Source organism: Truncatella angustata (assembly GCF_020726525.1).
Source record: "Truncatella angustata strain MPI-SDFR-AT-0073 chromosome Unknown BKA67scaffold_6, whole genome shotgun sequence".
NCBI lineage: Eukaryota > Fungi > Ascomycota > Sordariomycetes > Amphisphaeriales > Sporocadaceae > Truncatella > Truncatella angustata.
The window spans coordinates 2957245-2971898 of NW_025763386.1; the positions used below are offsets into that span (position 1 = coordinate 2957245).

Genomic DNA, 14654 nt, shown 5'->3' on the forward strand with positions numbered 1-14654 from the left:
CCGGGGGTGTTCTGGAGCCGTGTCCGGATCCGTATTTGTGCTGTAGCTAGTGTACATGCAGTAATCATGCTTGGAACGGGGGCTTATCTTATCGGCTCAATTCTGACAACGCGGACACGATGCTAAACTCATTGCAGTTAGTGAGCACTGTATCGCTGTAGAACGCGCGGAATGGCGCATCGATTGGAGCTGAGAACCTCCTCCAAGCTACCCTAGCTAAGTCAGCTACTGCACAGCGAGAGCAGTCCTGGACTTTCACCTGCATGCGATATTCCATCATACTTTCATGCTGCTTGTAGCCCGGCTCGTTCGAACATGAGATGAAGACCCTCCGCATTGTCTCAAGGGCGGCCGCGACCCGAGCTGGCCGCAATCATCCCTTGCAGCATGGTGCAGTTTCTACGTGCAACAGACCTGCACAAGTCAGGCTGTATAGCGAGACCTCAATTGACAGTAAGCCATGGCACACGCATTTGAAGATATTTACTTACATATATGAAAGAGCCTATCGAAGGCCCAAGAGACCTCCCCAACCCACTAGAAAAGGAGTCTTCCAATCCCTCGACAAAAGGCCCTTCTACGTCGACCAGTCCGGTAGACGCCGGTGCAATAGGAACAGTAACCGCATCAACGGCCACGAGTGGCCTCGGTGCGACATCAGGCGTGAATACTGGAGATACATCGATTGTGCCTCCAAACAGACAACTAAGGACATTTATGAAAAAGTTTACTCGCTCCCATCCGGTTTCATCAGACGGGTTTCGCGAATTAATGCGACATGTCTCGCATCCCGTTGTCATTGTCACATCACTATCGTGGCCGAGACATGAGGCTTGGACCAAATATGCGCCCCCAGATGGATCTCTAAGCGAAGCAATGCCATTGCAGGAAACCCTGAAGGACGAATCACAAGAGCCCAACCACAACGTCGAGAACACCTCTACTTCTGCGACCCAGGTGGACCTATCTTCATCTAAGGACGTGGCTGCTGAAGAGCTGTCTACATCCCAAGAATCGACAACTCCTTGGCCAGTACCTCGCGCCATGACCATCAGCTCCTTTTCCTCCCTCAGCTTGAAGCCAACGCCATCCGTCATGTTTAACATAAGCCTCCCCAGTCACACATACGGTGCAATTGCCTCTTCGCGCCGTTTCAATGTACACGTACTCGCCGATAACCATGCAGGGGCACGCCTTGCTCACCACTTCTCTCAAGGCCAGTCCCATTTAAAGCCAGAGATCGACGGGGAACTATTAAAACTTGCCGGCAAATTCCAGGCAGACATGCAATGGAGAAAGCAGGTCGCGGATATGAAGCAAGGCAAAAGAAAAGGGGGCTGGGCCCCAGTGTCGCGTGACGCCGTACCTCGTATACGAGACAGTGGCGTTCTGTACACGCTCCGATGTATCGTGCGGCTCTCTCACAACACTGATTCGGGGAAATCCTGGAATCGTGGACTAATCAGAATAGACAATCATTCCGCCATTGTCGTCGGCAACATAGAGGACGTTGTCTATGAAGATGTAGACAGCGATGGTCATCCCCCTTCAGAGAACACTGTCGCATTATCATATGCGAATAAGCAGTACAGGAGCACAGGGGAACCACTCGATCCTTTATGATATCACACGTACAATCCAGATGCAGAAGCAGAGAAGTAGATGTGATCCCTCATGACAAGCAGCCAGATACCGCCATACTCCACCAAACCACCCGATCTGGGTAATGCAACCTCAGACTAAGGATATCGGATTGAATCAACATCGATACAATAACAATGCATCCCTAGCAACCAACGAACCTACTACAATACTTAATATAGGTACTCCAATTGTATTTATATGCTATACTTGTCAAAGGTCACGCGACAAGCCCCTGTCTTTTCACTGGAAAGACTTTCGCCATTGCCAGGCATGTCCAATCTAGGATTCCTAGATTAGGCTATGGTCTGTTGACATTCTTTGCAGGTGAACGCTTCTGACTGAAGTCATGCCAGTGACCGACAAGCCCATGTTCAATATGGTCCGCTCTTAGTGCCTAGAGGCTGCCTCGATGGGTTATTCTCTGATGCTACCACCTGCCCCTTTCGTTCAGAAGGGCTATTCTAACGGAGCTTGTTGTGCGGTGTGTATTTGGAAAGACTCTTGCAGCCATACATCTCTTTCTAATATTGCTGTTCACTCCCTATTAAGTTGACCATACATTCCGAATATTCTTGCTTTCAGTAGACCGCTCGAGAGTCAGCGGGGAATACAGCATGGTTGAAACCACAGTCAAAATATGGCTTGACCGTGCTGATCTTTTAGGCTTGTTTGGGAAATGTTCAACGTTGCAATCGAGCCCATAGATCCCACACCGTTCAGAACGGTGACCATCTTTGTAGTTTTGTCCCTATGAAATTGTTTGGAACCATGTGACTCAAATAGTGTTTGCCTTTTTCCATTGTGCGCTACAATTTCATCGCTAATTCAATGACCAGGTAAGCTTGGTACCAGGACATCACATTGTGTCGTGAATGGTTGTTTTGAATACATCGAAACATCTCTGGAGGCGTTTTGCCACTTAACACCCTCGCAATTTACCCGGCGTCAGACGTCGCTCCTAGGTTATCCTGCTTCAACCATTCTCGCATACTAATCGCCCTCGTTAAGCAGCTACAAGAAGATTCCTGTTGTCCATGCGATGTTGTCCACATCGGTGTTGCTGGCCGTCAGATTCACCCGATGACTTTGCGCAAGATACGTCTCGTGAATCCACGACCTCAGTTCAAGGGTACTCTCGGCGCCCCTTTTCCATCACCATATACGCACTGAGCTTTTCCTCAACCGAGTGCTCTTGATGGAGCCTCACGATGAGGAACTCTCGGGTACCTGTGTCAACAAGCCGCAAAAGCTATTACCAATAACTCTCCAGGCAAAGATCGAACACTTGTCGGTTGTCCTAAAAACTCCTCCTGACAGTGAAGTAATCCATTTTCACGTTCACCATAAAGCATGGGCAGGGCCACCCCAAACGTGCCGGACAATCTATAGCCTCGATCCTCCACCATAGTCGTCTTGCGATGACACATCGACGGCTACATATGGGTGTGAGATTCCAGAGCGGCCACATCATCTGTTTTCCACTGGTCCCGATCGCTATTAAGCTTTAGGTACGGATTTGCATATGAAACAGGCTACAAAAAAGTAAGACTCAATGCCAGGCCATAGGGTCATGTCACCCGATTTGAGCCTTTGATATTCGTCCTCAAAGAGACACTCCATTTTGGAGAACGCAATTATCCCTTGCTTCTCTGATACCAACATGGCCGTGAGCTTCGACACTGTTGATCTTCATGTCCAAGGCGAGCTGTATCTGTTTCCGTCGATATCTCACACTAAAGTACCCACGAGCTGGGCACGGCATGTCAGCTTTTCTTTTTTATACTATTTGTTATTTTATTCCCGGTATATACGATTATAATATTTAATCTTTTATTTCCGGTACTTACGATTATGATAAGCACACTGTTAAAGGGGGCAGATCACAATGCTTGCATTATGGGCCTGTGATAAGTGGGACTAGCACCTTAACTACCATGTTTTGCTACCTAACTGTCACGTCGCTTATGATGAAATGGTGCGGTTTATCCACAATATTTAGGCAATCTATCTGCTTGCCTGTGCTCTTTTTAAACAAGCGACATCGATTGCATCTGATACAGCATTATCGCCTATGCAAGGTTCGATGCAACCTTTTCATCACACCCAGACTAGGGTTAGAGGCTTTGGTAATAGTGCGGAGAAGTAAAGGAAGTACCATCTATATAAAAGAATCCTTTCCTCCAGCCAACGAAATGGGTTGACCTGGACCAGACCAACATCCAAGGTACACACTCAACACCTATCAAAATACCAACTCCGTCAAAATGGCCATAGTCAATTTTCCAAGCGCAGTTAGATGATGGTGAAGAGATGGAGCTTGAAATTCTAGAATCCTGAGCACAAGCAAGCCATTCTTGTGATTGGTTTCTTAGCCACATTATTGATCAAGTTCGAATTGTAAATGTGCCCATGCAGGTGATGATTCGAAAATAAGCACAATGATAATCACCGTTGATCCATGCATGGTCCAACACGCCACGCAATGATTGAAGTTACAGACTATCAGCTGCTGCCAATAAACCACACCTGTCACGCTGATGCCTGCAGCAGGGCCGGGGTGTTCATATGCACAAGATATGAGCCAAGAAGTTATTTTCTGACTGCATGCATGCTGACAAATGATTGGCTACCAACGATCAGTCCTCGACACCATTCCCACCAACAAGCAAGCGGCTTATGCCATGGCCACGCCCGTCAAGTTTCCCATAGCCCACGCCTTGATGCTCTCAAAGTCACGACAGGTGCGAATCGACGTGCCATTGGTCACAACTTTCGGCTCGGGTCCATTCACATCGCTTAAAAACCAAAAGTTCGTACTAATATCCGAGGTACAGAGCAGGGCCTGTCTAAGTATATCGATGCAATGTGCTTCCACATTGAAAACGTGCATTAGTGTGACCGGGAGTGTGAAGTCAACAGAGAAGAAGAAGAAAACAAGTGAGGGCGAAAAAGCGGATAAGTGTTGGAAACCAAGTAGAACCTACCAAGGTGTTGCTGAATCTCCCATCTCTCCTCCCCGTCCATATCATCTAAGCTTCCGTAGTACTCAGGCCAAGCTAACATACGTAAATTGTTTAAGCAATGTAGTTGATGGAAGATGTGGAGGGTCAAATAGTATGGACGTGTTGCTTCATTAGCTTCCTCTCTATTTTGACGCAGCTCACGGGTGCGATTGATTAGTGATTGTTTTGCTGCTTCCTGGGATTGAGCCAAGACGCCAAAAACTGGATGTGTGGTGTAAGCCCAACTGAGATCATGGGTAATTTCGTTGACATTACTGACAATAAAGGTCTGCCCAAGCCGCGTCGATGGCTGGGTTCGGTGGTGATCGGTGGTATCGTGGATCTGGCTCATCGCTGAATTCATCTTGCTTGTAGAAGGAAGCTGAGCGAGCAGGTGCTGCAGATTGGGATCGTCAGAATATATGAAGTTTATCAGCTTCCCCGGGGATCCTTCCGAATGTTCTACTCACTGTAAGTCACTTCAGGTCCCTCCCATCCTCGAAAAGAGGGCGCGTTCTTCTCAGAGGAGAGAAAAAAGAGACAGCCAAAAAGGCAAAGACCAGCCGCGAGTATATGGAGAACAAGCCAACGTTTGCTTGTTATGGGGCAATTCTGAAGGCTGCCACTACCCGATCTCGTACACTCGCAATTTTGATGTTCTTCTCCAAGAGGCGATCTTTCTTGGAACCTCAACAACACCCTCTGCTCGTTGAGCATAGCTTGTTGTGTCATGACGTTGACAGTAGTAGATATCGTGATGGAAAAAGAAAAAGAGAGAAGAATTGCTACACTAGCAGGTTAGTATATAAGCAGGAATTTGCTGTGCTCATCCAGGAATACCCCAGCGACCGCTTTAATCGAGGATATCTGCTACGTCTGGTTTTGCACGAGAAATCCCAAATCTCGCACCCCTTTCATTAAGGTATACCAGAGGTTGATAACAGAAGTCTTCAGATTCGTAACAGCTGAACAGTAGGGATATAGTGGCGCCCCAAATATTCCTTGGCTCAGTTGTAATGACAGGTTTGTCGTGTGACACCTGCATGTAAACGCAGCCCGATCACAGTTGAAGACAAGGAGCTGGGTCACGACGTAGCAGTCGCTTAGACCAAATCTCACCATTCATTGTCCCAAATAGGATATGATAGTGATGGCTTCGATCGGCTCGATTGGGTAAAGGTCTCACCCGGCCCGAGAAACAGCACGATCGGGAAAAGGTCTTACCAGGGCCGAATGATATGAAGGAACCCGGAACTAGAGTGATTTTGAATGTGTAAGAAAAACTATTTATACCTAAAGACAAATCTGCCCAAATCTAAACCAATCCCAACTATTTTAAATCAAAGATATTCTACTAACGAGCCGCCTTATCTCTTAATATACATTTTTCATCATGAAAACGTCAACGATTCTTGTTCCGTTTTCTATAATCGTTACAACTGGTGCGGCAAACCCCTTGCCAGCACGGGTGACTTATGGTCAGTACCTCTTTCACAAATGACAGACCATATCCGCTTGAGGATATCCATACTTACTCTGCTTTGAGTGGGCCTTGTTATATATAGCTTGAGAAATTATGCATTTCAGATTCGCTAACATCCTATAGGCAGAATTCAAGAACTAAGTCAACCAAGCAACATCGCTAACGAGCCGATCAAACCCGACCCAGTTACAAACGTGCAAAATAAAACTTTGCCTTCATCTCATCAGATCCTCGATGGCATTATACCTACTAAATTATTTTGGGAAGGTCTTACCGTTGGGAGCCAGCGTGGGGCGCAGTGATTATCGCAAGACATCTCTCACTACGATGTGTGCCACGACCACTTCAAGGGTATGAGAGAGGACAAGGATGAGTTTGTCGACTTGACAGTGACATAGTTGCCGAAACTATCACTAGTAGTCTCCAGTATAATGAAATGGTGGGTATCGAATTGCGAATGGACCTCGCAAGGTTCCTGGTTCGACACTCGATTATACACGTTCTGATGGTACAAGGGCAATAGTTACGAAGAATGGCAAAGACAAAAAAGGATGGAATGAAAAATAAAACAGTAGAACAGAGACGATATCATGGACGCATAAATAGTATGTTATAAGTAGAGTACTTACACGGAGGATGTGATTGAGTTGAATGGGGTGCCTTCCGGCAGACGGTGCCTTACGGCTGACTGGCTCTCATTTCGAAAACCGGGTGATGCCTTTCGGCGTATGGTGCCTTACGGCTGACTGGCTTTCCTTAGAAAACCCTATATACGGTGTTGTTAGCGGAGGGGATGAGGAGGTGCCAAAAGGCCGAACAGTTGACAAGCGGCGAATCGAACCCTACACGGCTAAATTAGTAAATGAATGGTTGACCGTATTGACCATGGTGCCATTTCTGTGTGTCGAGAAAGACTCGTTATTCCGAATCGTAGTGCTACTTAGCGGGAACACTTCGGATAGAGCTGGGAATTATCGGAATCCCTCAATGCTAAGTACCAACATTCTGCCAACGGATTTGTAGGGAATGAATCTTAATGGAATCAGTTAGTTTTCCACAGCCTGGAATAATTGTGTAGTAATGAAGCACTTGCAGACCAGCTCTGTCATTGTAGCGAACATATACTTCAAGATTTGGAAACTACAAAGTGTATTTTGCAATTCTCTTAACTCCTCTGTTATGTTACTAGCAGGACAATGCAATAGGATACACTTATCTTGTCAGCCTGGTTACACAGCTGAACACAAACCGAAGTTGGCTGGTAGGTATCGTCTAGCATCGGTTGTAATAGAATCACCAAGTGGGATAATTGAAACTGAACAGCCACGAAGCTAAGAATAACTTGACTATAGCTACTGCCAAGACAGATAGAGGAAAACCACGCACAAAAGCAGCTCAGCGGCCATTGCCCAAGTTTAATGTATAGGTTACCCGCCGCGGCTACGATTTCTACCCCTGCATGTAGTCGTTGCCCCATTTTGAATGATACCTTAGCCACAATGTTGATTGTTGTCTATAACTACCTCTTATGTACCTTGTTTATACCCTAGATTCTACCGCTGGGTTAGGCAAACGGGGCTTCAGGGATTCAGGGATCTGCGAAGAGCTATCTGTTCCACCAATTCCATACTAGAAGGCGGCAAAAAGCAGAGCCAAGGAACACAGCTCAATCGGTCTCTCTTGAGCCCGACAGTAAGTTTCGCATGTTAATAAGTATGATAACAGCACGAGAGAAGATCTCTTTCCTAATAACTTGATGTGTTGGAGCAGAGACCTTGCACTGCCTTGCGCTTCTGGAAATCAATAGTTCTGGGCCTCTGGGGCTAGGAGCCTTATTTTTCAATGTTGAAGTGCGTATCTATGCAATCTGATCCTACGAGGTAGCCTAATATGACAAAAGACCGCATTCTCGGCATTTTTTCTGCACACCCCGGAGCCTAAAGTGTTTGGAATCTGAAAGCTGGCATTGTTATCCGCTTCAGATCACGTCACATCTCAACAGAGCCTCTATAAAAACATACTTCCTTCCCTCACTCAGTTTCAATTCGACGCCCTGATCGTGTGATTTAGATACTGGGCTTCTCTTTGCCACGATGTATAAGATCATTATTCTTCTACCATAGTCTCGCTTGTAGTCACTCACAGCGACTTGAATAAGGTGTCCCTATATTCTGGTTCAGAAGCAATGATTTTATTCAAGCAAGCTGTGTTGTCGTTCAGGGGGCACATTATTCAGTTGCTGCTGCCGAACCTCCCAAAGAAGCATCACAAAAGACTCTAGTCATTGTCCGGACACCGCTGCTCAAAAACAATATTGTAGAAATATTACGCCAGAGATCGCTCCAACTACCTGAATGTCCTTATTTTGTCAAGTGTGAGAAATTTATCAGGCCTGGGGTCTTATTCCAGACCGCGAAGCTTCTTTCACGGCTTCCATGATACCAGATGATGACGCCATCCATTCAGAGTAAGTGCCAAACATTTTCAAAAATAAGTTCCCACTAATTACTTCAGTATCTTTGCCACGTCGTCTTATGAAAAGGGCGAGGGTGGTCGAATCGCCGTACCCTCAAAGCTCTACATCCAGAAACCGCGAACTTCCATGAGCAAGTATGTGAGTATTTTTGAAAAATGACATGCATCTTAGAGGCGTCGTGAGAACCCTTGTAAAAAACGCTTATGCCGAATTGTATGTGAAACAGGACATCTCTGCTGAGTACTTTGACAGACTGATCTAACAAGGTGCTGGATTGTAGGAAAGACAGAGTACTCTACATTTGCGAAGCCTGAAACACCCCTTTGCCATTGCATTGACTATTCCCTACCATGGAAACCACGAGACGATGGATACCAAGGTCTGTCGGGTAGCTCCAGTGGCGCAAACGCCTCTGCGATCGGCTACGACTGGCTTGATATCACTGTTTGCACATCAGCAAGAATACTCCAAGTCCTCGCATATTAACACGGACTATTCTTATCAAGAGCCAGCGGTAGCATGCGGCACCTAACAGCATCTCACGGACTCTAGGCTTCAATGCTCACCTGGGGTGGTGTCTCTTTGAAAGGTGTCGTGCCTGCTTGCGAGTAAGGAGCACCGCACTGTCCAACCGGTTCTTTTGTTAACGATGAAAGAATCCATGGCAGTATAGGCGTGCTAGTCCGTTCTCCAGGGAAGGTCAAGCGGTTACTCGTAACATGGGACACCGAAACTGGGAGAGTTCCGGCCAGCCATGTCAGGAGCAGCCAAAGCAAAAGTTCTCGACCTGACTGACCAGTACCCGCTGGAAATTGCGGCTCAGCAGCGAATGAACGAGGCGTTCCTCCCGGTCCTTGAGCCTTGTTTTCCAAATTCTTTTTTCGAGTATTCAGCATAGCAAAATTTCGATCGCTGAGGAGTGGACGCGTACGGCTCCACTAAATTAGGCCTTGATGATCGATGTCAGTTAACCTCATGATACGTAATATGATCATTAGATATTGAGTAAGACCCATACTTCGTGTCACACAAAGTCGTGAATTTCGGCAGAATATGCTTTTAAAGATGGTCTTCTGAACTGCGGTGGGTTCTCGTTAGATTAGCTTCAAAGCCTGCCATATAAAAACACCAATGCTACGGTCCTCACGTCGAATGGAGCAGCAAATTGATTGATCTCATGCATTCAGGTTGGCCCTTCAAAGTCATACATGTAGCCTTGAAGTTTCCATAGCCTAAGTTGGAGATCAGTTGTTCTCCTTCCCGCAAGCATGAATATCGAACCATCTTTCAACGCTGCTGCTTCTGTCCGTACTTTCTGTGCCAGCTCAGTCCCAAGCAGCATGGGCAAATTGTGTACTGCCACGGCTGTGTCTGTTTTGCCATCTGCCTGGACGTCGAACGTCGCGAACGGTCCTGGTTTCACTTGTTCCTCTCCTACTCCCTCGAACCATAGCACGGCGCCTTTGTGCTTGAACTTGATATCATCCCAGCCGTAGCACTTGACAATATAGTACCGACCATCCGTCTCACACAACCCTGACAAGTACATGAGATCTTGGACAATCTGCTGGCGCATCTGTTCCAGAACATACACGTCCATGTCTTCACGCCATACCGCTCGGCCGGCCAGAGTCCTGAAACGGGAGCTGGAAGGACCAAAAAGGCGCCTATGGAACTGAGAGTTGCCGACATCCTTGAGTGCTGCTCGTGCTCCCTTTCCCTTCTTCGGTTCCTCCTGAAAGGTTCTAAGGAGTTCTTGACGAGCCAAAACGTAGGCAGTTGGGCCAAAAACATGGGCGGCAGGGGCTTTCTTCTCGAAGTTGGCTTGTTTCCCAACCGTCGCTTCTGCCGCTGATTCGTTCCCGATGTTCTCGATGGTGACTTGATCCTCACTGCCGCTGGCCGTTGGTGAAATCGGCGACTCACGCAAGGCAAGGCTCCTGGGGACCCACCAGGGTGTATCGGTTTCGGGATGTGAGACGATGTTGAAGTCTTGGAAGAAGAAGTGAGGCATGCGCAATCTCGTTACGGAGTCGTAACGGACAGGAGTAGCAAGAGCTTGAGCTATGGGAGAGTCAGACGTGTGGCACAGATAGGAACAAGCAGCAGGTAAACAGCCACTTACCGAAAGGATTCTTCCGAAATTCCCTTTCAAAGACGTTTTCAGGTTTACCAGGCTTGGACTTTTTCTGCTTGAATCTGTCCCGCGCCTCCCAGAAGGCCGGATCCATTACTGGTGAAAGCGGTAGGGTGCCGACATCGGTATGGACAGTCTTGTCATGCTGATCTATCCGCAAACCTTGGAGCCTGTCTGGATTCTCGGTGCTGGGCGCATCGCGATGGTGGCATGTTCCACTCGCCTTAGAGACGTATGATCGCGATTGGTTTGCGACATTACACAATTGGCGCTCACATATAGCACTGCTACCTCGCAGCGCTGGACATGGTCTCATAACCGCATGTGGACGGACGAGTAGAGGTTGATGTCGTGAAGTGAACGTGCCGAGAACTGCTCGAGTTAAAACTGCCTTAAGTTGACTTGGAACTTGCAATTGAACCTCCAGCAATGCTTTCGAGTCGACGAAATGACGCAGCCCGCTGGGGCCTCCATTACAGTAACCTAGACTATGCAACCTGCATAGCTGCCGAGACGCGGACAGCACGTAATGTGCGCAGAGTTTAGTACTATAAGTTAAGTAGGCTAAGCATTGTAGACAGAGCTAGAGCTAGAGCTACAGTGGGTTAGGGGTCATAATTTAGTGGGTGACGCGTTAAAACCCCCCACGCGACTGGCGACCTGACGACTGACTTCAGAGCCTCAACAATTCCCATACTCCTCGCCGCCAAACCTCATCCACCACACCGCCGACAGGATGAATTGTCAACGGACATTATGGCGACTGTCGCGTCAGCTGCCGCTCAGGAGTGCTCGCACCTTTTCGCAATTCCCGGGTGTCCCAAATTATCCACCTCATGCCGCCATCCCCTTGCCCTACATCACAGAAGTCTCAGTAAGCTCATGACAGGCCATTGAAGTCGCCACGTGCTAATTGAGTAGTCGGGAGGCTGGAAAACATGTGGGTGATACCTGGGTACCTAATGTGACCCGACCGAATACTGACCGGGGCCAATAAAGATGACATCTTCTCAAAACTTCTTCAAGTATGTCCTTTTGCCCCCGCCGCCTCCTCGGCCATCCACTGACCTCGACAAGGAGAGAATAATATGCCTCAACGGCCCTGTAGACGACACAGTATCCGCCTCGATCGTGGCACAGCTACTATGGCTCGAATCCGACAACCCCGACAAGCCAATCACCATGTACATTCACTCACCAGGTGGCTCCGTAGTCGCTGGTCTGTCCATCTATGACACCATGTCCTACATCCGATCCCCCGTCTCCACAGTATGCCTGGGTCAGGCCGCTTCCATGGGCTCCCTGCTACTGGCCGGCGGCGAAAAGGGAAAGCGATACGCTCTGCCACACAGCAGCATCATGGTCCATCAGCCACTGGGAGGCACACAGGGTCCCGCCAGCGATATCCTCATCTACGCCAACCAGATACAAAGGACGAGAGAACAGTTGAATGAGATCTTCAGGAAGCATCTCAATCAGGCACACGGTCATGAGAAGTATGGGCCCAAGGATATGGAGGACATGATGGACAGGGACAGATATCTCAGTGCAGAGGAAGCCAAGGAGATTGGCATTGTGGATGAGATCTTGACGCGGAGAGCACCAGAGAAGAAGACTGGAGAGGAAAAGACCGAAGAAAGCAAGTAGCGATCAATTATAACATATATACATCACCGTTATATGGTCATGGACACTTCCTACTTCACGTCGCCTTGTTGACAATCCTCTGTCAAGCCCTCATAGTTCTCTGTTATAACCAAGAGCCTGACCGGAAGTTTTACGAAGAAGTACCCTCCTTGACCGAAACCTTGTTCAACACTGCCCTGGGGCTTGTCATAATTCTGTATCCCACAAATGACCATCAATTGCAGGAGCGGACTTCGACCCTCCCTTGTCAGCAACGAGATTATCAAGAGATATTTTTGATTCAAGATGCTGGGTCATAAGTGGACGTGTTTGATGTTGGCAAATTGTATCAACTGAATGGAGGCTGCACTCTCCGTGGGTATCTCCATCCTGGGTACCCTCTTCGCTTTCGAAAGTGCGGCAGTATATCCGGTCGGAGTTATCATGTTCACAGTCTCATGACTTCATAAGAAGTACGGACTTCCCTGCGTAGTGCTGGCGATGGGTCAAACAAAGCTGGACAGGATTCGGACAGCGCTAGTCTGTTAATTTGACCTCAGAGGAAAGCGTTTGAGGAGCTCATTCTTATCGCTTAATATCAGGCCGGCAGTCTCATGCAAACCAAGCGCCAAGTGCAAGTGTGCAATCCACGCGAATGAAGATCGGGCAGATGGGGCTGATAAGATTCACGATACGGTTACTCATATGGATTTATTACGAAGGATGTTTCGATGTTCGGAGAATGCAGTCGTCGATTTCTCTCCAATGCCGTTTAAGGGGTATCAGAGGGAGGGATAAGCTCTGAACTTGAGTTGATACTCTTCCGTAGCCATTGGCATAGCTAAGTCGGACTGCTACATTATCCTCTATACCTAGGTGACAACTATATCCTGCTGAGACGTTCAGTAGCTTGGGATCAAGGCCTATTCGTCTTCTCAGGACAATGATGTGGTACATGTTCCCAGGCACGAGCTGCACAGCTGGAGCCTGGACACCTACCCCAGCGTTTTACTAGTAGACAATAAATCAGATGCATGATTGGATGTACAAACGTCAGACCCTAGTTCAGCTTCTTGTCCTTGGACGGAGTACCTAGACTCGTCTTGGACCCCAACTCTATAGCTAACGTCTCAAGTGGGGGCGGAAAACCTTGTGGGGGCCGGAAGCATCGCGAAGTATAAGTAAGCGCCCGAAACCCCTTATTCTCCGAAAAATGTTCGTACAAACATCATTTATGTCTCCTAGAGGTTTATACTTATTAACCATCTTTAACTTCGGAAACTGTTCCAACGCTTTTTGCAATGTAGGGACATCTGTTGCTTCTATCACTTCTACCCACTCAAGCATGCCATACGCCAGCTGACTATCAGCCGCCATATGGCATCAACTTGGCCATGTCGACGACTTTGGTCCTTGATTCCTAGCTGATGTGCCTGAGGCATCTAAAGAATATTGGACACGAAAGCATGTTGAGAATTCTGTGGCCTTTGCGGATCTCAAAGCCATGTGGAGAGCTGCGATCCATCGTGATGGTTCGCCATGACTGAGTGAGCCTTGCTGCGCCGCATAGCCTACACACCACCAGGAAATCGAGGCGACCAGACCACCAAAACCCAAACCTATCAGATACACGAGCCAAGACATTTCTTGCTTACCAATGATCCGTCAGCAATTTGGCATGCAGCACTACAGAGGCACGTACAGCAACTGCATTCGGTCCCATGTTGATTTGTCAGGCAATGGCTGGGTGGATACTTCGCAGCTGAAAGGGGCAGAGACAAGATCTCGAAGGATCCTGAAGATCCAACAGAACAGCGCCGGTTATGTCGAACCTGCGCGCCGCGCGAGGTGCAGTCGTTCGGGCGTCGTGCAAACGCAGCATGACGCGGAAACGGGGACAGGCCAGCTTGGCTAACCACACTTCCGTGTGCCGGAAGTTCGGATCTTACTAGCATCCTCGCTCGCAGATAGGGAGGGGGCCATTTGCTCATTCTGTCAGTTCTATGCTCTGAGGAGTGAGTGAGGCAGTAATTTGGCAAAATCTCAGGCGAGGTATACGGGGCTTCAGTGCGACTTGAGATTCTTTCGAAGTTGACACTAGGAACAGCTAAACAAGTCACCATGGAGTATTCCGGGTAATTTATACTGCAATTCATCTCGAGATTACTTGGACTGATGTAACCGTCAGCAACAGAAACAGATCAGAGCAATATCGCCTTCTGACACAGCAAAACCTCTCGAGACTTTCTCATATCCCGAACATCAAAACTTTCGAAACCGCAAGCG

The 14654-nt window shown here is 47.9% G+C and overlaps 5 protein-coding genes across 5 annotated transcripts; 3 read left to right on the forward strand and 2 right to left on the reverse strand.

Annotated features, from left to right (window-relative positions):
- Positions 1 to 320: 320 nt before the first annotated feature.
- Positions 321 to 1623, forward strand: BKA67DRAFT_538193 (flavin reductase like domain-containing protein; the record flags this gene model as incomplete). The annotated part of the gene is made up of 2 exons (XM_046100443.1): positions 321 to 453; positions 503 to 1623. 2 exons carry the CDS (start codon positions 321 to 323, stop codon positions 1621 to 1623), a joined length of 1254 nt encoding a protein of 417 aa, XP_045956657.1.
- Positions 1624 to 4254: 2631 nt separating this feature from the next.
- Positions 4255 to 5648, reverse strand: BKA67DRAFT_573721 (uncharacterized protein). Its single transcript, XM_046103376.1, has 4 exons — positions 5117 to 5648; positions 4927 to 5043; positions 4629 to 4868; positions 4255 to 4512 (listed from the first exon to the last, which is right to left on the reverse strand). Exons 1-4 carry the CDS (start codon positions 5376 to 5378, stop codon positions 4319 to 4321), a joined length of 813 nt encoding a protein of 270 aa, XP_045956658.1. The 5' UTR covers positions 5379 to 5648; the 3' UTR covers positions 4255 to 4318.
- A 2916-nt stretch (positions 5649 to 8564) lies between these two features.
- BKA67DRAFT_661123 (uncharacterized protein) lies at positions 8565 to 9091 on the forward strand (the record flags this gene model as incomplete). The annotated part of the gene is made up of 3 exons (XM_046107762.1): positions 8565 to 8596; positions 8644 to 8743; positions 8858 to 9091. 3 exons carry the CDS (start codon positions 8565 to 8567, stop codon positions 9089 to 9091), a joined length of 366 nt encoding a protein of 121 aa, XP_045956659.1.
- A 553-nt stretch (positions 9092 to 9644) lies between these two features.
- BKA67DRAFT_353662 (uncharacterized protein) lies at positions 9645 to 11243 on the reverse strand. Its single transcript, XM_046096382.1, has 2 exons — positions 10731 to 11243; positions 9645 to 10669 (listed from the first exon to the last, which is right to left on the reverse strand). The coding sequence occupies exons 1-2, from the start codon at positions 11056 to 11058 to the stop codon at positions 9789 to 9791; spliced, it is 1209 nt and encodes a 402-aa protein (XP_045956660.1). The 5' UTR covers positions 11059 to 11243; the 3' UTR covers positions 9645 to 9788.
- A 106-nt stretch (positions 11244 to 11349) lies between these two features.
- Positions 11350 to 12483, forward strand: BKA67DRAFT_573730 (ATP-dependent Clp protease proteolytic subunit). Its single transcript, XM_046103377.1, has 4 exons — positions 11350 to 11616; positions 11664 to 11682; positions 11742 to 11767; positions 11820 to 12483. The coding sequence occupies exons 1-4, from the start codon at positions 11479 to 11481 to the stop codon at positions 12387 to 12389; spliced, it is 753 nt and encodes a 250-aa protein (XP_045956661.1). The 5' UTR covers positions 11350 to 11478; the 3' UTR covers positions 12390 to 12483.
- Positions 12484 to 14654: the final 2171 nt, after the last annotated feature.

Excerpts from the sequence above, each read along its gene's own strand:
- BKA67DRAFT_573721 (XM_046103376.1), bottom strand. The coding sequence starts at position 5,378 with ATGACACAACAAGCTATGCTCAACGAGCAGAGGGTGTTGTTGAGGTTC. Across the intron at positions 5,044-5,116 it reads GGGACCTGAAGTGACTTACA|CACCTGCTCGCTCAGCTTCC; the intron begins GTGAGTAGAACA and ends CCCAATCTGCAG. Across the intron at positions 4,513-4,628 it reads GGAGATTCAGCAACACCTTG|CACATTGCATCGATATACTT; the intron begins GTAGGTTCTACT and ends TCAATGTGGAAG.
- BKA67DRAFT_353662 (XM_046096382.1), bottom strand. The coding sequence starts at position 11,058 with ATGAGACCATGTCCAGCGCTGCGAGGTAGCAGTGCTATATGTGAGCGC. Across the intron at positions 10,670-10,730 it reads ATTTCGGAAGAATCCTTTCG|CTCAAGCTCTTGCTACTCCT; the intron begins GTAAGTGGCTGT and ends ACTCTCCCATAG.
- BKA67DRAFT_573730 (XM_046103377.1), top strand. The coding sequence starts at position 11,479 with ATGAATTGTCAACGGACATTATGGCGACTGTCGCGTCAGCTGCCGCTC. Across the intron at positions 11,768-11,819 it reads TCTTCTCAAAACTTCTTCAA|GAGAGAATAATATGCCTCAA; the intron begins GTATGTCCTTTT and ends GACCTCGACAAG.